Genomic DNA, 22,789 nt, shown 5'->3' with positions numbered 1-22,789 from the left:
ATAGTAGATTTAATTCTCTAACTGTAAATTTTCATAGGTCGACGTTAAATTAAAAAATAATCAAAGCATACATATTTAGGTGATATAGATGAAGTAAAACTACAAAGTATTAAGTAATTACAAAATAAATTTAAAATCATAATTAATAGTTAAGGGAGAAGTGTGAAAATGAAAAAGTTGTCTAATAGTGAATAAAAATAAAAATTAATATAATAAGTTTGAAAATCATTTAAAAAAAAATATGGTCCCATTTACACTCGTGTCTCTCTTTGTCATTGTTCATCCGGGTACTCTAGTCCAGCGATTGTTATTTTCATTAAGACGTATTTTTTATTCCACGTATCATTTGCATTGCAATGCATAACTATATCTGTTTTCTTGTTTGTCGATATAAGTTGTTCATTATATTGTTTATGCCTTCTTTATGTAGTGTCTTTGGTTTATTGTTGATGCATTGTTAGCAAAATACTTGAATAAATAAAAATGTCACTAAATATTGGATATAAACCTTCGGTTAAGAAAAACATAATAAAAAACATATATGTTATCGACATCTGGTAGGTCCAGAAATCAGATGTTAATATCCGATTTAGATCGGTAATGGATGTGGACATATATAATGCAAGATTTTTATTTTATTTTTTGACAAAATAATACTAATTGTCGACATTCGATATGTTTAAAATTCAGATGTCAACATACGTAACGTATTTAGAAGTGTATTAAATGTGAACATCTGATAAACACATAAATCAGATTTTCACATTCATTGTAACAGAAAAATAATGAATGTCAGTTAAATATATTTATCATTGTCAACATTTAATATTGACTTGTCATAATTTTAAATGTGATGAAATACAGAAATGTACAATGTATGTTGAAGTTTTTTAACTCAGTTAATTACTAATTACCGTATATATATATATATATATATATATATATATATATGTTATATTATTGACATAAACTAATCTCAACATGCACGAACACATAAAACTACTACTAGTTAATATGTGTTATTTATCTTAAAATAATTTTTAAGTTAATTTCTCATTGTGTACTTTGTTTTCCGTTTATTTTTAAGTTATAATATGTATTACTTTGTATTAGACACAGCACTATCACGTCTGTTTGTATATTATATTAGTAGGTGATAATATTATAATATTATTAAGTTAATATATATATATATATATATATTAAAATTATATTTATTAAAAATAAAGTAAAATATACCAGAACAGATAAAAGAATAACCATTAATAAACAAAGAAGAAGAGAAAGAGCAGACACATCTGATTTTATAAAAAGTTTGTAAAAGTAACGGTCAATTTTTAAAAATTTAATAAATTATTATATTTAAAGAGTAAAATCGGTATTTTGAAAAGTGGACACACAAAAGGAAATCTCCTTTATATATTGTTATAGATTAAACGTTCAGGGTTATTAATTATTTTTAATACATTAATAGATATTTTAATTTTTCATATAAGTTTTTATTTAATTTTTATATTTTAATTATATGATATAGTATTTATTAATCACATTCTTTTACATTTTAAATATAAATTTTTTGTATTAAAAATATTGAGTTATTAATTATTTTTATAATTTTTTATGACATAATTAAATTTGTTAGTTTTTTATTTTAGTTTTGATTTTTTTTCGTTAGTTAATTGTTTTATGTTTTGAATAATTATGTTATGTAGATCGAGATTTTTTCTTCTTTAACTAATAATATATATGAAGAAGATTATATATCTAAAGTTACGATTGATGAGATTTTTTTCATACATGAAAATTCTAAGAGTTTTAAATATTATTTATCAATTTTTTAAAATTTACATGATTTAACCCACAAAATTATAGTCATGCAAAATAAATCAAAGTTATTAACCTAAGTATATTATATGACTATTTTGACCTATTTTTGAGTAATCAAATGTTAGTGGTAGGTGTTAGACTCAGAACCCTCTCACCATCGATGTTATCCTTAATTATCACATAATAAATTACTGTTAAAAAGATATTAAATTTTTAACCGATGTTAAAAAGTTAATTTTATTTAAACTGGTAAAATAACAAAATTCAACACATTTATAAAAAATATTAAAATTATTTCTTAAAAGATAAGATAACAAATTAAATATAATAAAAGTAAGATAAGAGGGGTAAAGTACCATTTAGCTTATTTTTTAGTATGAAATAAAAACATCTAAAACCAAAGAAAGCGGTTTTGGAAGGAACAAGCATCTTTGTGGTAAACCCTACAGACATCATTTAGGAACCAGAATCACAGATTTGAAGGTTAAGACGAAAAAGATCATCAATGGCAGAAACGAAAGAAGGTTCAGGTTCGGAGATGTCTCTGAAGGATCAGGGCAACGAGTTTTTCAAGTCAGGAAAGTATCTCAAAGCTGCTGCACTCTACACTCAAGCCATCAAGCAAGACCCGTCTAACCCTACTCTCTATAGGTACCTTTTTTCTTTCAAAACTTTCACCTTTTTTCATCTTGGTGTCATTGTTCAATTCTTTCAATCTGTGGGTTTTAAAATTTGCTTCAGCACTCTGCTTTTCCCTCTTGTTTATTTTGTCTCCCTTGAAATCACGAAAGGGTTTTTCTTCTTTTCTTTTGTTGTCATTATTCTTTTAGTTGGGGTTTTCGGTTTTTATATAGACTGAGTTGTCAGTTTTTGTTGCCAGTGTATTATCAGAGTTTCAGAAATTTAGTCTTTTAGTGACAGTTTGGCATGCCCATGTGTGTTGTTTGGTTTGGAGTTAGATCGATATGACGCTTAAGGCTTAAGCTGAAACTCTTAAATAGGAAAAAAAAAAGACTCCCTTTTCAGGTTTCTTTCAGTTAACTGTGTTGATTAGCTGAGTGAAATATACTGAGCTTCATGGTCTGTTTGATACTGAGGAAGCAAGTGTGGAAAGAGAAAAGTTTGAAATTTGTATTGAAGGGAAAGTGGAAAGAAATAAAAGTTTATTTTTTTTGTTTCTGGGAGTAGAAAAAGTTTCTTTTTGAATGGTATATATTTTTATGTTTACTTTTCATTTGATATCAGTATTTGTTGATTGTCACACACTATAATTGAGCTTCTAATTATATCTCATGTCAGAGGGCATATTGTTAGAAATAATTATTAATTAATCATATAGGCCATTCTAGAAATGTGTTGCGTGGCGTGGCCCTTAGAAGTTACTGGCTTTTTCTTTCTTATGTAAATTTAGTAGTTTGGATCAACACTTTTCTCATGTCAGATATGTTGTGTGAATGTGAACTCGATGCATAAACCTTATCTTGATTCCTGTAGTTTCTTCTGTTTATTTGGTGTCTTCCAGTAATCGTGCTGCAGCATTGCTGCAATTGGATAAGCTTAATAAAGCTCTCGATGATGCAGAGATGACAATCAAATTAAAACCCCAATGGGAAAAGGTAAATGTTTATCTAATTTGTTAATATTTGAGTGTCTGAACCTTTGTAATACCTTTTGGAGTGATGCTGCTTGAATACACTTCCAGGGATATTTCAGGAAGGGGAGCATATTGGAAGCCATGAAACGATATGACGATGTGTGTATTCAATAGCTTATTGCTTAGATTTAATTGAAAGCTATTTGTTCTGCTCTGGTTTAGGATTTTATTCTTATTGTGTATGCTTGTGTGAATATTTGTTTGTAGGCTTTGGCTGCCTTTCAGATAGCATTGCAGTATAACTCCCAAAGTCAAGAAGTATTAAAAAAGATAAAGAGGTTGAACCAACTGGTGAAAGATAGCAAGCGAGCTCAAGAAGTGGAGAATATGAGATCCAATGTTGACGTGGCCAAACATTTAGATACAATGAAATCTGAAATGGTTAGTATACATGTCTTCCCAATCTGTAACTAGGAGTGGTAAAAAAGTATGTGCTTTCTCAGCTTTTCTTTTGCATAATGCACACGCACATATGTGATTTGGAAAGGGTATGGGAGAAAGAGAAGGGAATCAGGTATCAAGAAGAGAGACAAAAGAGAGAATGAATACACAAAGGTAGAAACAGAAGTTTTGGAATAATGTATATTCTTAAATCGGGTCAAAGGTATCAAATTCTGTGTATAGTTATCCCCGTGTAGGCTAATCTCATAGTTAACAATCCCAATTAACAGCGCAGAGTGGCTGACCACAAAATCACTATAGTGAGATAGCACATAGTGGGATGACCACTACTATGAAGATTTTAAAATACGAATTATATATTTTAGACTACCCTTAAAATAGTTAAAAAATAAAAGTAACAATTCAAAATTTGAGATATATTCAAAATTAGTAGTCAGAAGTCTCAGTTTTATGCCTAAATATACAAATCAATGATAATGGAACAAAAGGTTGAGCGGCAATGCCACAAAACGAAGGTGGAAGGTAAGACCTGTGTTAGAAAGAAAATACTTACGTGAAGACTGAGTCGTGCTATAGAGGACAGGCTGAACAGGGTAAGTGTGTGTGCATTAGATCAATGGTTGCGGGGCTTGGCCTGAACTATGTTAGAAATCTGTGGGTTGGAGGGATTGCATCAAAGGACAGAATGTTGCTGGGGTCTGTGGGAAAGAGTTTCAAACATAGGTTTCCAAAACCATTACACCTCAGATGAAGAAAGATAGATATAATAAAATAATCCTCCAAAACCAGGTATGACAACACAGAAATGGGGACAAAATGAGTTTTAGATGCTGTTCAGAGTCACTGCCACAAAACCTTCAAATATCTGTGATCTCTGGTGTGGTAATGAGTGTAACATCTCACAAGCTGAATGCAAGCAATCAAAAGTGACTATAAACTCTAAATGACCTGAGTTTATTGACACCAAAAGAATAATAAATAAATACCAATATATGCAATATTGCTAGATCTTCAGAGAGATTAGCATGCATTGTTGCAATATTCTTGGTCTTTGCTTCTTTTTTTTTGCCTTTTCCCCTTTTCCTCTTCAAGTTTTTTACTTCGTTGTCCTTTTCCCTTATGGATGTCTTATCCTTTATTTTTGCATCTTTCACTTTTTTTTTTTTAGTAAATTACTTGCTTATGAACAAAAAAGGGAGTCAAGTGGTGGAGTTGGAACTTGGAAGAAACATAAACTGTAACAGCTCTGGATTTTAAACTTCTTCACGAGTAGGAAATCAAAGTGATGGATGACAATGTTGGTTAAACTTGTATTGGTTTTGCAAAACACTAATACCGATTATGTCTATTCTAGTGTTTGTATGTGTGTATGCTAATCTTAACCAAACAACCATATTGGATGATCAAGTGTAAAATAATCATAAACAGACAAGAAGGATGATTAAACTAAGTTTTCTACTCTAAATATTTTTTTTTTCAAATAAAAACAAACAACAACAAACCTTACTCAATGCAGCATTTATTCATTATCAGGCAGACTATTGGTTTATCTCTAAAACAAAATCTTCAATGAAGTCCCCATTGAGTGTTAATAAGAGCTTGGAGAGAGAAGATGATGAACAAAAAGTTATACATGTTAATTTATATACTAGTTTATCTCATAAACAGGAGCCTGGTAGTCCTTAATCCTTAACAAAAGAGCCACGAGTTTCACTATCCTTTTCAACTGTTTATATTCAATTTTTCACTGTCTAATTCTTCTTTACTAGCCTGTTCGAGCTAATTCCCAAGTACTTTTTCTTCAAATGTCTTGGCTGAAAACATATTTTAATCTTTGATTGTGCTACTCAAATCTCTGCTCCTATAGGTTTCTTTCTAGATAAAATATTCTGTTTTTGACTTAGTATGTTGTATCTTTCCTTGGAAGTTCAATTTCTTGCCCCATTTAATGATAAGGACACATTTTTTTTGCAGAATTTGACTTTCTTTAAGGTATAATAATTATGATAAGACCTAGTCTTTTGTTAAAGCATTGGGGTGTCAATGATCTCTATTCTAGCAATAATTTTGAATATTTCTGTGTGGTTGTATTTTATTGTATGACTAAAATTAACTCTTTCCATACTCACTTGATATGCCCCCCTTTTAGGATCTTTCCATTTTGAGTTGTGATCTCACATTTTACCTCTAACTTTCTGTCTCCCATGTCTGAACGAAGGTGGGACGCAGAATTTCTACATCCTTGGTGCTGCTAGAAATTTATGACAATAAGCTGTAGGATATCAACACATTGAAAATTGAATAATGCATTAATACATCGAAATTCAACTGAATGAACAGCAGAGACTCAGGTTCTCAGAAGAGAAAAACAACTGAAAATGAACTTAGATTGTTGGAAATATATCTATTTCCTTCTACTTTATGTATCTTGGTTTCTAGATGTTTTATTTTATTGTTTCCCTTAAACTTATATTTCATGTTATTTATATTTATTAATGGATGTGAAATAATTCGTTTCTCCATATAATCCTGCATCATTTTAAAATTTCCCTTGAGAGGATTAAATGATCTCCGTACAGGCTGGAAAGTATGGATCTGAAGAAGGATGGAAAGATTTGTTCTCATTCCTTGTTGAGACAATAGAGACCGCTGTAAAATCGTGGCATGAAACATCTTCAGTGGATGCTAGAGTTTACTTTCTTCTGGATAAGGAAAAGACACAGACCGATAAGTATGCCCCAGTTGTGAATATTGATAAGGTATGCATTTTCTTTTTAAATCTTTGTGCAATTATAATTGTGGTTCCTTGCTTGGATATCTTATTTCTGAACTTTATGCTTAGTATTCCTGCTTATTTTGATGGCTTTTGTTGTTCACTTATGATTATCAACTCTTAAAACTTCCCTGAATGCTATATTATAAGTTTTAATGTTTTTATTTTTCTCATCTTATTTGGCAGGCCTTTGAATCACCCCATACACACAGCAACTGCTTTTCATTTCTTAGGCAGTACGCAGAGGAGTCTTTCTCCAAAGCAGCCTGCTTGGTAACTCCCAAAAGCATTATTGCTTATCCACAGGTAACTTCTGATTTCTTAAAGCATTGATGATTGAAACTTCCACATCAGATGCTGTAAATGGTTAAGAAGTTCAAGTTAAATGGGAAGTTTTATTACTAGGTTAAGGGGTACTTTTGAGGCTTATCACATCGTTAACAGGGAAAGTGAAGAGAAGTCATAATTTCACTCCTAGCATGCAAGGTGTGTGAAATTTGCACGTTCCAAAATGTTTAAGCTGATCAACGTATGAGTTTAGGTGGGCCCAATATGAGTTAATTCAGATGTATTCATGCCCTTTGATGTTTCAAATTCAGTGGTGTAGCACTGCATGAAAAGAAAATAGGAAAAGGTCTGTAGTTTCATTCATGTAGTTAAAGTATCGGGCACTTGCTACCATTAGGTTTTTTTTATACATTACATACTCTAGGCATGGCCACACAGCACATGAAGATGGTTGCAGAGGGACTGAACTGAAGGGATATGTCTCCCATCCAAATGGCTTATGTTTAGTTAAATTTGCACTTTGATACAATAGATCTTTGTTACTCAAAGAGGATTGTCAAATACTTGTTAAGCTTGACTTGGTAGTCTCAATAGGAAAGATGATTTTTGTTCACTGACGAGCTCATTACATCAATAGTGCTGATGTAGTGACTCGTCAAGGGTGTGTTTTAAAAAGGCAAAACGGGTAAAAGAAATAAAATGGAGGCTTCCCTTTACTTTTCAAGGATGTGCTGTCTTCTTTTTGCTTATCATTTCATTTTCAATACTATTTCTTTTTATAGTTTAACGTTCCCATGGAAGCCTATATGTAAGGTATCAGCCAGTGACTTGCTTTATACTTGCCTTTCCATTCCATCTCCTCTCCGTTTATTTCTTTCTTTCAATTTCTCTCCTTTTGGGCTGTTCAGGTTAATACAAAATTAAAGGTGCATGGTAGGATTCTGACTACATCGACCTTATGATACCATTTTTCTTTTTGCAAAATCCAAGTTCTTTATATCAAGGACTTTTTTAGTTGTTTCCCTTTAAATTTGTGTCAGCCATCTTCTCCACTCAATTCTTTTTGGGGCTGTACTGGTGCATTAATTGGCCAAATACATGTTAATGTCATACTTTTTGAACATGTAAATCTATCTAGTCAATGTTCATTTTCTGACAGATCAGCCTACAACCTCAATTCCATGTGTATTTTAGAATTGAAAATTCTAGATGACTGCAGAATCTATTAATTATATTCTATTCCTGCAGGTCTGGAAGGGCCAAGGATCAAGAAAGTGGAAACATGCACACAGTGACGGTTTCTTTGCTCAGTTTGAGTCACCCTCTCTGCGAAAGCTCCTTTTCATACCTAGTTCAAATGAAAAGGGACAGACATTGTGCAGGTTTATCTCCTATTATGTCTTGCATACTCTTATTTACATGAATATAAGTTTTGTAACAATCTTTCGGGGTGATATTGCAACTATTAAATGTTCTTTTTGGGACATGAGGATATATGCTTATAATAATTGTTTCTGATCAACTTTATTCTCTTTTCCTATTTTTAATACTTTCTATCTACTAGCGTGGCAGTGTTTGACTAGGCTTATTTTAGGCTTCTTTTCCCTCAAAAGAAATTGACCCAAACAAAATTTTAAGAAAAAGAGCTTTAAAAAGGTATCTTTTATATCGAAGAAAGCCTTTAAAGAACTCTCAACAAGGTTAGATTTAAAAGTTTTGACTTCTGTCAAATTAATTTCAACATCAGAGTAACTTTTATGTGTAAAAATGAAACGAGTCTTCATAAGCTAAAATTTGCTTATGCATAGGTTAATCTGTACAAATTCTCTCATACGACTTCTCTAATTGTCATTTTAAACTTGTACGTAAGCTAAGTTTAGCTTATGGAGAAGTTCTTTTCATTTTTTCTTCTTATTTTCTCAATTAAAAGTGCTTACGGAGAAGTTTCTCCAAACAAGTCTATAGGAATTTGTGATTCGATGTATAACTATTTTACATCGGAAGTGCGTTGCCATTTTCCTTTCAATTCCATCCTTATATTAAGTTCTTACTTTTAACTTGTAACTCTTAATAGGTCAAGCGCTACTCTACTGCTGTTGGAGATTAACAAATTATAACTATATTGTTTGTTATTTTCAGGGATCCAGAGGTTTTGGACATTGGTGCTCATGAAGTTCTTCCCCGGTTATTCAAAGAAAAGATGCCCCGATCTTAGTGTACATCACTAGTACTTGGTGTATATTTATTTCGTAAGGTAGAAATGACATGCTCACTTGAAGACTTGCTTGTTCAACCAATACAGATGCAATTTGGTGATGTTTTGTTTGTGTTCTTGGGATGTGACAAATGCTGGCAAGCTTGTGTGCTTCATAATTTTGTTAGATCCATATATTATTTATTAATTATTTAAAATTATTCAAGCCATCAAGGAGTTGCACTTTTGGTACCTTTTTTTCACAGTTGCCTTTCTGTTCTTCTGGTTTGGAAGCTTTGGCCTTTTTGTTTGTACTTGTATAAAATGGTCTATGCATGGATAGTATTGAAGGAGGTAGCATAGATATTCTATATGTAACTTTGTGGTTCGGATATGGATGTTGAGTTTGGTGGTGGATGTCCAAATTTAGATCAACTATTTATTTATGTATCCTGTTTTTGTTTGTTGAATAAAATGGTCTATGCATGGATAGTGTAAAGAATGTTTACAATGTCAACAATCACAAACACACACACACACATAGGATAAAATTATTGACTTTTACTATAACCCCAAAAGTCATGTAATTTTCTTTTACATTGCAGTATGAAAGAAGAACTGATCTAGTATCCTATTTAACATGAATTATGATAACATAATCACTGAGATTATTGAAATTTTGAACTGAAATATTTGTCTGGTATTAAATATTATTGCATGATTAAAAAGTTCTTCTAATTTTCTCCATATAAATGAGAGAATTCAGGTGCCCTGCAAAATATAAGATAAACATATCTGTTTCATATTTGAGTGGATTGGGATAAAAAAAATGTAACAGTGTCAGAGCTCATAGTTTATTCATAATGGTTGACGTCATTTATGTGGGAGGCATGTCTGTCAACACCCAATTTTGTGTCATTTATTTGGCTTAAATGAGGTCCCAGCAAAAGTGGATCATGTTCTTGACTAGTGATTACAAAAGAACATTCATGTGGGTCACTCAGTGTTTATATGCCAAGGGATCAATGAAAACATTACTGGTATGACAAGAGGAAATGAAAGCACTAGGAGAATTATCAGAGAAGCAAAAAACTTGGTACAAGTTGCTCAACCCTAAACTAACATGCTTACTTTGTAGAATTTCACGGTTTGGTCTTTCTGTTATCTGTTAATAGTCTCAAATAATGTGAAAAGATACTCCATTACTCTGTGGTAGTCTATTACTAGGTAGATTCTTCATTCGTATAAACCATATTTTATTTTTTAGAAGTATTTAATATAAGTGCCTATTCATTTGAGATTACTCGTTGAGTTAGAAGAATCTTGTGGAAGCATATGTTTAATGGTTATTTATTTTGTGAAATATTCATAAGAAAATAGGAACACTATTGGATACAGCAACACTGCTAGCATAAGGCTTGAGATGACATGTTAAATAATTTTTCAGGTTTGGGAATAAAAGTATTGAACTTTTTTTACGAAGCATTATTTCATTGAAAAAGTAAAAATTTCGGATATCCTACGTTTTTTGGGATTTGGACATAAATTTCGTCATGTCCAATAAAATGTTGATTGGGAAATATCTTCATTTTTTTTAAATTAATTATGAAGGAACGAGAATGGTTAAATATATATATATATATATATATATATATATATATATATATATATATATATATATATATTATGTTTGTGTCTTTATTTATATTTATTTTTGTTTTGAATTATTTAATTTAATTTAATTTTTTCGATATTGTACATTGAAATTTAAATTTATACAATTGTATTATTTTCTTTTTATCTGGAAATCAAGATGAGATAATATGTATATTCATCATTTAGACATCAAATACGTGAAAACAATATTATATATTTTTTAATTTAATTTTTGGAAAACAATATTTAATAAAGCTATATATATATATATATATATATATATATATATATATATATATATATATATATATATATATATCATGAAAAATAAATATGAGTAAGTATAATAAAGAATATAAACGTAAATTTTTACTTTTCGAACAAATACAGTCAAATTCGGATAGTCTTAATCGTTGTCATTCCAAACTAAAAATGATAATATTTTTCCTAATTCTCGTTCACTCCAAAATCTAAAAATTAATCTTAAAGACTTTTAATTTTTTAAAATGTTTCTAATGTTTTCTGAAAATAAACTCAGATCACTAAACTCTATTATTTTAAATAAACATGTTTCCTAGTTTGCCAATTTATAATGTGGTGAGATATATATACTTTTCCATAAATGAGTTTTAGTATTTCAGAAGACAAAACCCTTAGATGACCTACTTATTAATGTTATTATAATTGGATTAGTAATTCAACCAGATGAGGTATTGTATTAAGGAGTTAATGGTTCGATCACATAAATTATAGATTAAATTTAAAATTTTATATATTTCATATGCTTGTTTTTACTAAACAAAGTGTCTTTGGAGAATTAATATGCATTTCCTTTGATAATCCATGTTATTTTTACATTATTATATTGCTTAAGTACAAATTTATTTCATATGTAGTTTATGCCAGTCTGTTACTGTATAAATCTATCCATTTGTAGCCTGCATGTGCTATACATTATCCAACACTTGTGTGTTAATGACAGAGTAAGCAACATGGCTCCAACTTATAATAATATTGCCATAACAACACTTCTGCATAAGTTTTAATCTTATCTCCTAAGTAGCTTCAAGTTTAGAATAAGACATTGAAACATCTAAATTGAACAAGAAATCATGCTACATTGAAACTTCCATATAATTTGATTTTCAAAATCTAAAAATGAGTACATATAATCTTTCTAGTCCAACTGCATGAAGCTTTTTTTTTTTGTATTAAGAGAGTTTCAAGAATATCAAATTTATTTATACCATCTTACACTTTTTAACTTATATAGCAATCTGAAACATCGTTTAATACCTAAAAAAATTTCTTTGAATTAAAATATTGTATTTATTTATTTGTTAAGTTTGAAGATCAAAATATATCAAAATTTAAAATAGACACAAATTTTAATTTTGCATATTTAGAGACTAAAACATATTTACCTCTTGTTTGTACTTACGAAAAATCATGTCCAAATACAATTGCTGTTAGGAAATATCCGACTTTGCAAAATTTATACACAGTTCACAAACAGTTAAAATGTGTTCTCGTAGTCGTAGTGTAATCCACAACACAGTAAATACAAGAAGACACTCTTCAAACTTTGAACTTCACTCAAAAAAAAAAAGGGAAAACCCTTGCAATCTAGGACCCCCAATTTGTAAATGCAGAGTCTGGTATGTGTTCTAGAGTCTAAAGTCTGGATTTTTAGACTTGCTGCAAAACGGGTACTCTTTGTTGCAGTGGAAAGTCCATGATGCTGCAGCCAAAACAAGCAACAGTGAAACCTTATCAGATCAAACAGTATTAACAAACTAAGTGACATGACCTAGTCTCTATGCAAGTCTATTATTGTTAATACACATGGTTCCTTTGATTTGTTCATGTGTTGCTCTATGAATTCAATTTTGTGGTGAGAACATGTGACATGAGATTGGTTAGTAGCAGTACTCACATCAGGATCATGTGCAGTAGTAATTAGAGTTTGTGAGCACTGTGCTTGTAGAGCCACACTCACTGACTATGGACCTGTCAAGCTTTATTGACCAAGGATATTGGTAGTTTTGAGCAGTGATACCAACATGAGAAGATGACCTCTGCATCCTAACTGGCTTTGGCACATTTCTACCTTCCATTGAAGCCCTTCTTCTGCTTGGTTGCCTCTCAACAGAATCTGGCCTTGCCTTTGGTGCACTCTGTGATCTGGCTTTGGCCCTTGATGATTCTGTGTTGGCCATGTAGTTTGGAAACAAAGGGTGGTCATAGGACATGGCCTCTGTGTAGGGTGGTTTAGGGAAGGTAAAGGGTAGCTTTGTGTTGTTGTAATAGGGACTGCTTTGTGCTGTGCTGAAGGAACACTCCTCAAAATGACCACTGTATGCTCTTGGACTCAATTCTGTCAGTGTTGATGGTGCAGGTGATGATGCATTGTAGTTTTCCTCCTTGTATGAACCGTTTGATGAATAATATGCAGAAAATCTGTGATCAGAAAGTTCTCTATTTGCAGAGCTGTTTCTGCCTCTGGAGTTAGCTTTGGATTCACAAACAGCCATCTCAACAATCTTGGCATTCTCTTCCAATTCCAAACCACTTTCCATTTCCTAGATGAACAAAAACCACATTCTAATATATCAATCAAACAGAAGATTACCAAGTCTGTTTTCATTGATATGTGCTATAAAATGCTTCTCCAGTTAATTCAAAATGAAAATTTATCCTTTTCTCACTACCTTGGTGCTTATCAGAAAATTTTCATGTAAAGTTTTAAAACAAACCATGCTTCTGCAATTTGAAAGGTGCAGTTATTGAACTCACATTATACATGTTCATGAAGAAGTTGTCCTCTGGGGTTATTCTGTAGGGTGAAAGATTTTGATCAGTTTTTCCTTCTGACACGATCCTTGCCCTCTGAGCACGAGCCCTGGCTTGTGCTATGACCAAAGCCTGCATGCATCTTAGTGTCTCCCTGGCCTGTTTTCTCACCAAATGACCCCTCACTAGTGCCTGCAACTTCACTAGTCCTCTAAGAGCACACAGAGCCTTTCTTGCCTGTTACACAAACATTGAAGCATTAGTCACACCACACCAGTATCAGTTCTCCACACACACTCACACAAACTCCGATATTAGCCTATCTGAGAAAAAGTTTTCTGTTTTCATTGTCTCCTGTTTTCTGAAATACATAACAGATTTAAATTTTTTCAAACCAAACAACTTCAAATGACATAACATACCAAGTAGGACCGAAAAACTGACTGAATTTTAATGGCTGCAGCCTCTTCAATACTTGTTGACGATATATTGGAATCAGGAGTGAAGCAGATGATAGCAGCATCAGCAGGCACCACAGTAACATGTTTCATTCGATCATTCTCAGCATCTGTGGTGGTAGTTTGCACTGTCACTGAGGCAGTGACACCAGATTCTGCAAGATTCAGTTCCCTGGAAGCTGATGATCTCCTGAAACTCCACCTTCTTTTCTCCTTCGGAGTGTTTGATGATGTTGTTGTTGTTGTTGTTGTTGAAGAAGCAGGAGTTGTTGGATTCTGTGTTGTGGCATTTAACAGACAGAGGTTGTTGGTACCACATTTTTCCTTCTCTTTTTCTCTGTCTCTCTTCCCTGTCAACAAGTTTCTGAGCCATTTGCCTGTTCTCCCCATCTCTTTCAAAACATGGATAGCATCAAAAACTCTGAAGAAAGTAACAAAATGAAATGCAAGATTTATTCACATCTGTTTTTGACATGTTGCTTTCAATACCATGGTCCCCATCTGATGCTAAATTTAGCTCAGCATTTTCACTGGCCCCTCAACTTATTCCATTACAACTATCTCTTTCAGTGCATTTTTTGGATCCATGTCCACGTAACTGGGTAACTCCTCTGCTTACATAAGGAGAAGCACAGAAGCAGCTTCAATCATAGGCCAATGCCCACCTCCTTAACACTACTCTTACAGATCCATTGCCACCAATCAAAACACTTTGCACACATAAATAAGGAATGTGTAATGTTTTAGCTTCAATTTTGTTCTCAAATCTAAAAGAGTTTCATCATCATGTGTCTGCTGTTAATCGGTTAAAGATCATAGTTACCGAGAGTTGTGAAGCAGTTATTGTAAAAGTTAAGGTAAAAATGAGATTTGCTTGGTTGCAATGTGTGGTTTGGTGATTTGAGTTGTCGGTTAACGAGAAATGGGTTGGATCAGAAAGCATGTGAAAAGTACGTCAACAACAACTGGCAGAATCCTTCTAAAATACTCATTCTTGGGTACAAGGGTTTGTTTGGCTAGCCTCCATAATCAACCATGGAAAAAGTACAACTCCTATTATCACCACCAAACATTATTTTCCATCAATTTCACATCTCATTCATTCAAACATGTGTTTATTAACTGCAAGTTTAGTTTCTCTACTGAATTTTTTGATACCGTGTTACGATCAACGTTAAAAATATGTTAGTACGATATTTTAAAATTTTAAAATAAATAATTATCAACGTATTTTAAAGGTAAAAAAATTTAGATGGAGATCCAAATTTATTTATAGCTAAATAGTGTATTTGAGATTTTTGAATTTGCATGTCTTTTCTAGTTCTATTGAATCCTAGATGGAACCTATTTACTTAAAATACCATATTAAAATAAATAATTCTATATTTTTCAAAATTTGAAGAGTAAAATCTTGGATCAAGAACTAAAGGGGAACAAAATTGCAATTTATTGTTATTTTTTTCTTATTCATTTGTTTTTGCCTAACCTAGGTTGCCTTGACATGGCAATGCATTGTGAAAAGTAATCCACCTTTTTCCTTTTCATTATATTCCTAAATCCAATAAGATTGCATGGATTCAAGAGCTTTCATGCACTCTCTTGGCATAATGTGTTGCAAGTTTCCTGGGTCATTGCTTAATGACAATGGAGAATAATGAAGAGTTTCAATATCTTACTAGATAAAATTTCTCTTTTCTCTTTTCTTTTTCCTTTTTTTTTTTTTGAAAATTCTTTAATATTTTATAAGTAGCTATACTTTAATATTTCACATTTAAAAGATGTGAAGAAAAAAAAATATGAATTTTAAATTTATTCTCCCATGTCCCCTCAAGAGGAAACTCTTGACTTCATGTTGTTGGCTCCCAAATTCCCACAACAACTACTAAAGTGCAAGTGAGTTAGTGAAGATAGAGTTGAATGACTTTATGTTAAAATTTAATTTTATGGTACAAGTGAGGACCACCCATGAGTGCCAAAGTTTTTAAATGGCTAGATTAATTAGTTTGGCTCATAACCAAAATTCACTCTTATTCAATGCTCCATCATCCATGCACTTTAACTCTTTCTGTATCAAACTGCATTCAAGACAAAGAAAAAAAAAAGATTACATTTAGATTGTAATAATGAATGCATTTTTCAACTTTTAGGAAATCACGTTGTTTTTTTATGAATGAAGGGAATTGAAAACTTCATATATAATTAGGCTTTTCGTTGCAAATGGTGCAACGAAGAAAAGAAGTTGAAAATGGAGTCGGTGCATAGAAATAATGTAGCAGAGAAAAGGACAAGAAATGGTTGTTTACACATGGCTATCAATTTAAATAGGAAAATGGGTCCCATGATACCTATGATGGAGTTGTGATTTGTGTTCTTACATCAATTCTATATACATCTTTGCTTAAACAAATTATTTGTTGGCAATCACATGCCATGTTTTGTGATCACTAAACTCCTCAATTTGACTACCTAATTTCATTCAGGAAACAAAACATTGGGATTTGCTCCATTCACTTCTCTTTATTCTCTATTTAAATGCCCTTTTTACTTGGTATCATCACCAAGCTAATTCCCTTAGTGGAAATTCCTCAATGCGGTGAAAAGCTTCACATGGCTTTCAAACCAATTAACTACCCATCCATCACGTGAGTATTCTATATATTTTTTTAATTGAGGTTAATAATTAAATTTTTATAATTAAGTTTTGTAAAGTTAAGTTAGATATATTTCTTTAGGATTAAATATATTTTTTTTGTTCTTTAATTTTCTTTCGGTAAAAATTAAAATTAGTTTCTTTTAAAAGATTTTGTCCAATTTAGTTTTTCAACTTTAGAAACGTGTGAATTTAGTTCTTTTAACCAAATTTTGTTAAGTTTATTTAACGTTTTAAATGTGTTTCATGATATCATTTGAATTGTTTATACTGTTTAATACATTTTCGCTTCAATGTTAATTGATAAAAGTGTTTGAAACGTCAAATGAATTTAATAAAATTTGGTTCAAAGAACTGAATCTATGATTAAAAGAACTAAATTCATGCATTTCTAGAATTGAGAGAGTAAATTGAATTAGAGTTTCGAAGATTAACTAATTCTAATTTTTAATGAAAGTTAAAGAACCAGAAAGATATTTAACCATATTTCTTAATATGATATTAAAGTTATGGTTAGAGTCTATTTTAGTAGAATTTATAATTTTGTTCAATTTGTTGTCTCATTATCAAACTATTATCAGATCATTTATTAATGTCTTGACATGAGAGACTCTATCAGAAGTCGTACTCCATTAAAAGGTAAAATAAATTTTTGATATATAATTTGGTATGTTATTAAAAATTGAAGTAATGATAAAATGGTCTGTGGCATAATTATCACACCTTTTATTTATATATAAAAATAATAATAGTACATGAAATTCTTTCTTTGAACATGTGTGTTGCATAAAGTCCTGTGAAAATGCTGATTTGTCTTCTCTTGAAGGTGGCATAAAAATGTTGGTATTAGAGGATTTGATTTAGAAGGTAGAGCATTTTGGTACATCCAAAACTAAATTGGGCCTAGTGGTCCATAATCCAATTAACACTGTTCCTAAGTCATCATGGGTTTCTTAAATGGACCCCAGACCATGTACGTATTATGCCAACTACATTATAACAAGTCCAAAATTAAAATTTCAATTGCGCTCATTTTTTTAATTACTTTTTGTTTAATGCGTTTTTTTTTTCTAGTATCTGTTAAAAATATTTAATGTATTTTCTCAGTTTTTTTTTTAACTTAGTCTTTTTTTTTTAAATGATTCAATATGATTTATTTTGTTAAAGTTGTCACAATGACTAATGACATAACTAGACATGAAACAACTTAGATAAATATTGTATGGTCAATGTAATCATTGAGTGAGATGAAAAATATACTATTTTGTGAAGATTGAAAACAAAACCAAGATTTCGACAAATAGAGTTTATACAGAGATTATTTCCTTGCATTTCAATTCACATGGTCAATTGCTATGATAGTAAACATTTCTTGTAAATAATTTATTTGATATTTCCTTTGTCTCAAAGTTGAGATTTTGTGAACTTGGTTTGCAGTTTGGTGTAAAAGTTACTTGATCTTGTTCTAGAATTTTTCGGTTTGTTATTTTGGTCAAATTCTTATTTGTGAATTGTTGTTAATGCTGTCGATTTTTTATTGACTTATTTAATGATATAATTGTTATGGTTAAGAAAATCAGTTTTGGGAATTGCTTGTGTTAGTGTCTATTTAGTTTTTTTTTTTTTTTTCAGGTTGTCATAGATTTATTTTTTCGGATTTTTTTGTTATATTTGTTATGTTGGATAATGATTCTTTAACCTATTTGTTTACTTACTTTTAATCCACCATTTAGTATCTATTTAGTTTTTTTTTTCAGGTTGTCATAGATTTATTTTATCGGATTTTTTTTGTTATATTTGTTATATTGGATAATGATTCTTTAATTTATTTTTTTACTTACTTTTAATCTACCATTTTAATTATTATTAGATCATCATATCATATCACTCAAAAAAATAAAAATAAATAATTTAATGATAATTAAAATACTGAATTAAAAATAAGTCAAAAAAAGATGAGTTAAAACATCATCTTAATGTCAATCTAACTAATGAAATATTTTCTCTGATTTTTTGTGTTACAGTGTTATATTTGTGCATATATTCAGCCAACCCTATTAATTAATTAAATTCATATATTATACATAATAAACATGAAATATTAGAAAGACTGAATAAATTTGTATGATTAATGGGTTGGTTAGATGAACCCATTTATTAGCCTGCACTAATTATGAATAAAATTGACCGTTCTATGATTAATGATTAGTATTTAAGTTAATCCACCATTTTATTTGAAACATATACCATCCTCAACAATTCCTAATAAATTTGTGAAAAGAAAAAAAAAAATAATGATTACAAATTGTTTTTCCAGAAAATGGTATTAATGAGACGGAATAAAGGATATGGTAGGTTTGGTTTGGTATGAGAATTTCAATTTCCGAAAAGAAAAGGTTTTTGGGAAATTTCAAATGTTCATTAATAAGAGGGCAAAAAAATCAAAGTTAATGGCAAAAAGTCAAAGCATACAAATTGAACTACCTATCTAAACATCCACAACATGCTATCAACAATAATTATGGAATTAGAAACATGTCTATGTCTACAAAATATATCATTTTTTTATTCGACTATTTTTACTGCTATGTAATTTTTGTTGTTTGTATTATGTAAAAAGTTTTTTTTTTTTAAATTAGTAGTTTTTGTGGATTAAAAATTTGTAATTTTTTTCTCAAAATTTTTTATTGTCTTTCAACTTCACAAGTACACTCATTTTTTATGTAAGAATACTTTTCATCAAACGTATCTAATAACAACTTTGTTCTAATTAAAAAACTTATAACAATAATTGATTTATTTTAATTATTTCAAGCATACTAAATTGAATTTTTTTTATTAGAATGCGTAAAACTATGTTTCTTATAAATTTGTAACCACTCTCATAAGATTTGTGTAGTAAATTAAATGTCTTTATTTAATAACCAGTGTGTCTTTAGAACACTAAATACTTAAAGATATTCCAAAACATTTGTATTAATATATATATATATATATATATATATATATATATATATATATATATATATATATATGAACTAAATTTACATGAAATGTTTGATGGATTGATACAATGATTGGATTATACGTTGTGAATAACATGGATGTATATGTTCGATTTTGTTGCGTGTGAAACAGACTAATTAAGAATTGTGACAGAAATTGGTCTAATTAAATGGAAAAAATTTTTAGTACAAAAGTAAAATTATAATTAAAAAAAGGACAAGATAATAACCAAAGATAAGGATGCATGTTTGATTATAACGGCTCTCATTTTTAAAATAAAAATTTAGATTTATTTTTGTTTTCTATGTTTTGATAAGTATATGAAACTTGTGTTTTATATTTATTTTTTACTATAATATAGATATATTTATACAAATTTATTTGATATTGTAAATGTGTTTCATAACAGTATTTAACATAACATCAAATATAATTTTAAAATACATATAAAATATCAAATAAATCTAACAAAATTTAATTAAAAAAATTAAATCTACATATTTTGAAGATAAAAAATTAAATTGATTTAAAATTTTGAAATAAATTAATTCTAAAATTCACCCGCATGGGAAACGATCAATTTAAACCTAAAATAAATATCGACCATATCTCTATGTTCATAAAAGTTTATTTGCCATCATGATAAATAAAAGTTGAAAGATGTAATAAAAGAAAGAAAATGGGCAACACATGACTAATAGAAAAAGGAAAAGGGTTGACTATTTCAAAGGCTATTGATGGTATAAAAAAAAGTATTGAGAGCACTCATATTTCACATTGGACGGTTGCATGACCTAAAAAACATTTATGAAGTTATGAGTACGTGTAGCGATACACACACAATACGAGTCAAACACTCAACTTCCAATGACTTACTGTGTCCATACACTGTTTTTTTTCTGTACTATGTTCATTCCTCTGTTCAAATAAAATCTTAGTCATTAATTGATCACTGTAACAGTAATCAGAGAACAGAGAAGAAGTGATTGAAGAAGGTTGAGATTTTGCTTTAAAAAGAGTGCATTGAAGACAACGTTGCCTTTTTTTGTACTCTGGTGTTAACCTTTTGTTTTATGTAAAAGCCCTTCCTTCTCATTCTCTTTGACTTTCACAAAAATGGCCTTTGCAACTCTCTTACCCTTTCTTGCATTTCTTCTTCTACACCCTCTTTCTTCTACATCTGATAACATCCTTTCTCCCATCATTGGTCTGTAACCATTTCTTTTTCTAATCTCCTTCTTGGTTTTTCATTTCCATTCTTGAGATTTCTTCATGTAAAACTTTTTGATGGGTCTTTTATACGACAACACAGAAGATACGGTTCTTGCATGCAAAAAAGTTGTCTCTTTTTGAGATCATATGTTGCTGATTATTCAAATCTTCGATGAAAGGATCTTTTGAAACATTTTTTTTTCGATGAGTTGTGTGATGGTTTTGACATGATGTTTTTGTTTTATTTTTTTATGTGAGATGGGTTCAGATGAGATCTGCAAAGGAGTGGAATGTGGAAAAGGAACATGCAAAGCTTCTCAGAACACCACTTTCTTCTTTGAATGTGAGTGCCAACCTGGTTGGAAGCAGGTTCTTTCCAACGATGATAACTCAGACTTCAAGTTTCTTCCTTGCGTAGTTCCTAATTGTAAGAAATTTTCTGTCATACTTGTTCCTCACTAGTAATATGTTAACACAAACAAAGTTTTATGTATTTTTTTAGCATGAATTTGACTTCACTGAATAAGAAAGTGTGTTAAGTTAAGAAGTATTTTACTATCTGAAATGGTGAAATATTTGAATGTTGTGTTTAGGTACATTGGACTATTCTTGTTCCGAAGCCCCTGCTCCTGTTCAAGAAAAGGCAACAAAATCCAATGAGTCAATTTTTGATGGTAATTGAAAGATGAGTGACATTTTGAGTTTGATAAGGTTTTATGAAACATCATTAATTAACATTGTGTTAGTGTTTTAGCTTGCCGTTGGGTTGATTGTGGAGGTGGGTCATGCAACAAGACATCAATGTTCTCCTACAATTGTGCATGTGATGCTGGCTATTACAATCTCCTAAATGTCACGACCTTTCCTTGCTTCAAACAATGTAAGATTACAAACCACACTATAGTTTTATGACCGATATGTTAGAAGTTTTACATCGATTAGAAATAAGGTCAATTCACAATATATAAAATGAGATACAAATCTCACTTACAAGTAAGTTTTGTGAAGTTGAATTAGATCTAAAATCCTCTTCTAATATGGTATCAAAGTTAAGTTAAAGTCTATCTTGGTATAAACTTTTTGAGATTTTGAATTTTGTGTGTTTAAGGTTCTCTTGGCATGGGATGCTCTGAACTTGGAATATCAGTGACAAATTCTTCAAGCTCTGCACCACCCGCTTTGAATGACAACACTAAGAATGAAGGTAATTCTTGCATATGTATAATTAAGAATCAATTTTTAGCAACATTTGCAAAGATAAATTCAAAATAATATTTACAAATAAATGATTATATAATTAGAATTTATTAAAGATTATTTTTTTCTTGCAGTATTCGTAGTATCCTTTCTGATTATTTTATATTTAATATTTTGGGTTTAACAGGTAGCTCAATGGTAGAAGGAAGTTCCCATAGGGTGAGCATGGTAGTTTTGTTGGTGGCCATGCTCCAACTGCAATAGGATTATTTTAGAACTATTTCATCTTCTGCTATTTATTTGGCTACCATGCCATCACATTAGAGTTTAATGCACAACACTTTTAGTTATTATATATCTTCATTTCTCTTGTTTCTTTATTCTCGGTGTATAATACAATACTCCATAGCATATTAATGTAATGAGATAAATACTAATTATTCTCAAAATATTTTACACGATATCATAAACAAATGAGATAAATACTCCATATCTTAATTAAGTGTTGTCTTGTTTATAGTTAAGAAGTTTCAGTTTTAAAGCTATTTAACAAGTCTTCAAATAGAAATTCTCTTTAAATATTAATTTGCCGCCATTTGAAGGATTATATAAGATGTTTAAAAAATTCCGACTTCAAAACAAGCTTTTAAATAAGTTTTTTAAGATAATTCAAATCCTA

At 30.3% G+C, this 22,789-nt stretch overlaps 3 protein-coding genes across 3 annotated transcripts; 2 read left to right on the top strand and 1 right to left on the bottom strand.

Moving 5' to 3' along the window:
• Nucleotides 1–2,203: 2,203 nt before the first annotated feature.
• On the top strand, nt 2,204–9,588 carry LOC114192007 (U-box domain-containing protein 70). The gene is made up of 8 exons (XM_028081513.1): nt 2,204–2,478; nt 3,350–3,443; nt 3,530–3,580; nt 3,689–3,862; nt 6,463–6,642; nt 6,843–6,962; nt 8,193–8,326; nt 9,084–9,588. Exons 1-8 carry the CDS (start codon nt 2,333–2,335, stop codon nt 9,157–9,159), a joined length of 975 nt encoding a protein of 324 aa, XP_027937314.1. The 5' UTR covers nt 2,204–2,332; the 3' UTR covers nt 9,160–9,588.
• A 2,675-nt stretch (nt 9,589–12,263) lies between these two features.
• LOC114190632 (protein IQ-DOMAIN 14-like) lies at nt 12,264–14,752 on the bottom strand. The gene is made up of 4 exons (XM_028079591.1): nt 14,010–14,752; nt 13,591–13,824; nt 12,731–13,376; nt 12,264–12,535 (listed from the first exon to the last, which is right to left on the bottom strand). Exons 1-3 carry the CDS (start codon nt 14,433–14,435, stop codon nt 12,738–12,740), a joined length of 1,299 nt encoding a protein of 432 aa, XP_027935392.1. The 5' UTR covers nt 14,436–14,752; the 3' UTR covers nt 12,264–12,535; nt 12,731–12,737.
• Nucleotides 14,753–20,693: 5,941 nt separating this feature from the next.
• LOC114192463 (protein lin-12-like) lies at nt 20,694–22,571 on the top strand. Its single transcript, XM_028082196.1, has 6 exons — nt 20,694–20,908; nt 21,182–21,340; nt 21,507–21,587; nt 21,668–21,793; nt 22,022–22,117; nt 22,298–22,571. The coding sequence occupies exons 1-6, from the start codon at nt 20,818–20,820 to the stop codon at nt 22,372–22,374; spliced, it is 630 nt and encodes a 209-aa protein (XP_027937997.1). The 5' UTR covers nt 20,694–20,817; the 3' UTR covers nt 22,375–22,571.
• The last annotated feature ends 218 nt before the right edge of the window (nt 22,572–22,789 follow it).

Source organism: Vigna unguiculata, chromosome 7, assembly GCF_004118075.2.
Source record: "Vigna unguiculata cultivar IT97K-499-35 chromosome 7, ASM411807v1, whole genome shotgun sequence".
Classification (NCBI taxonomy): Eukaryota; Viridiplantae; Streptophyta; class Magnoliopsida; order Fabales; family Fabaceae; genus Vigna; species Vigna unguiculata.
Note: the sequence above shows the minus strand (reverse complement) of the source record. Positions and strands in the feature narration are given on the sequence as shown.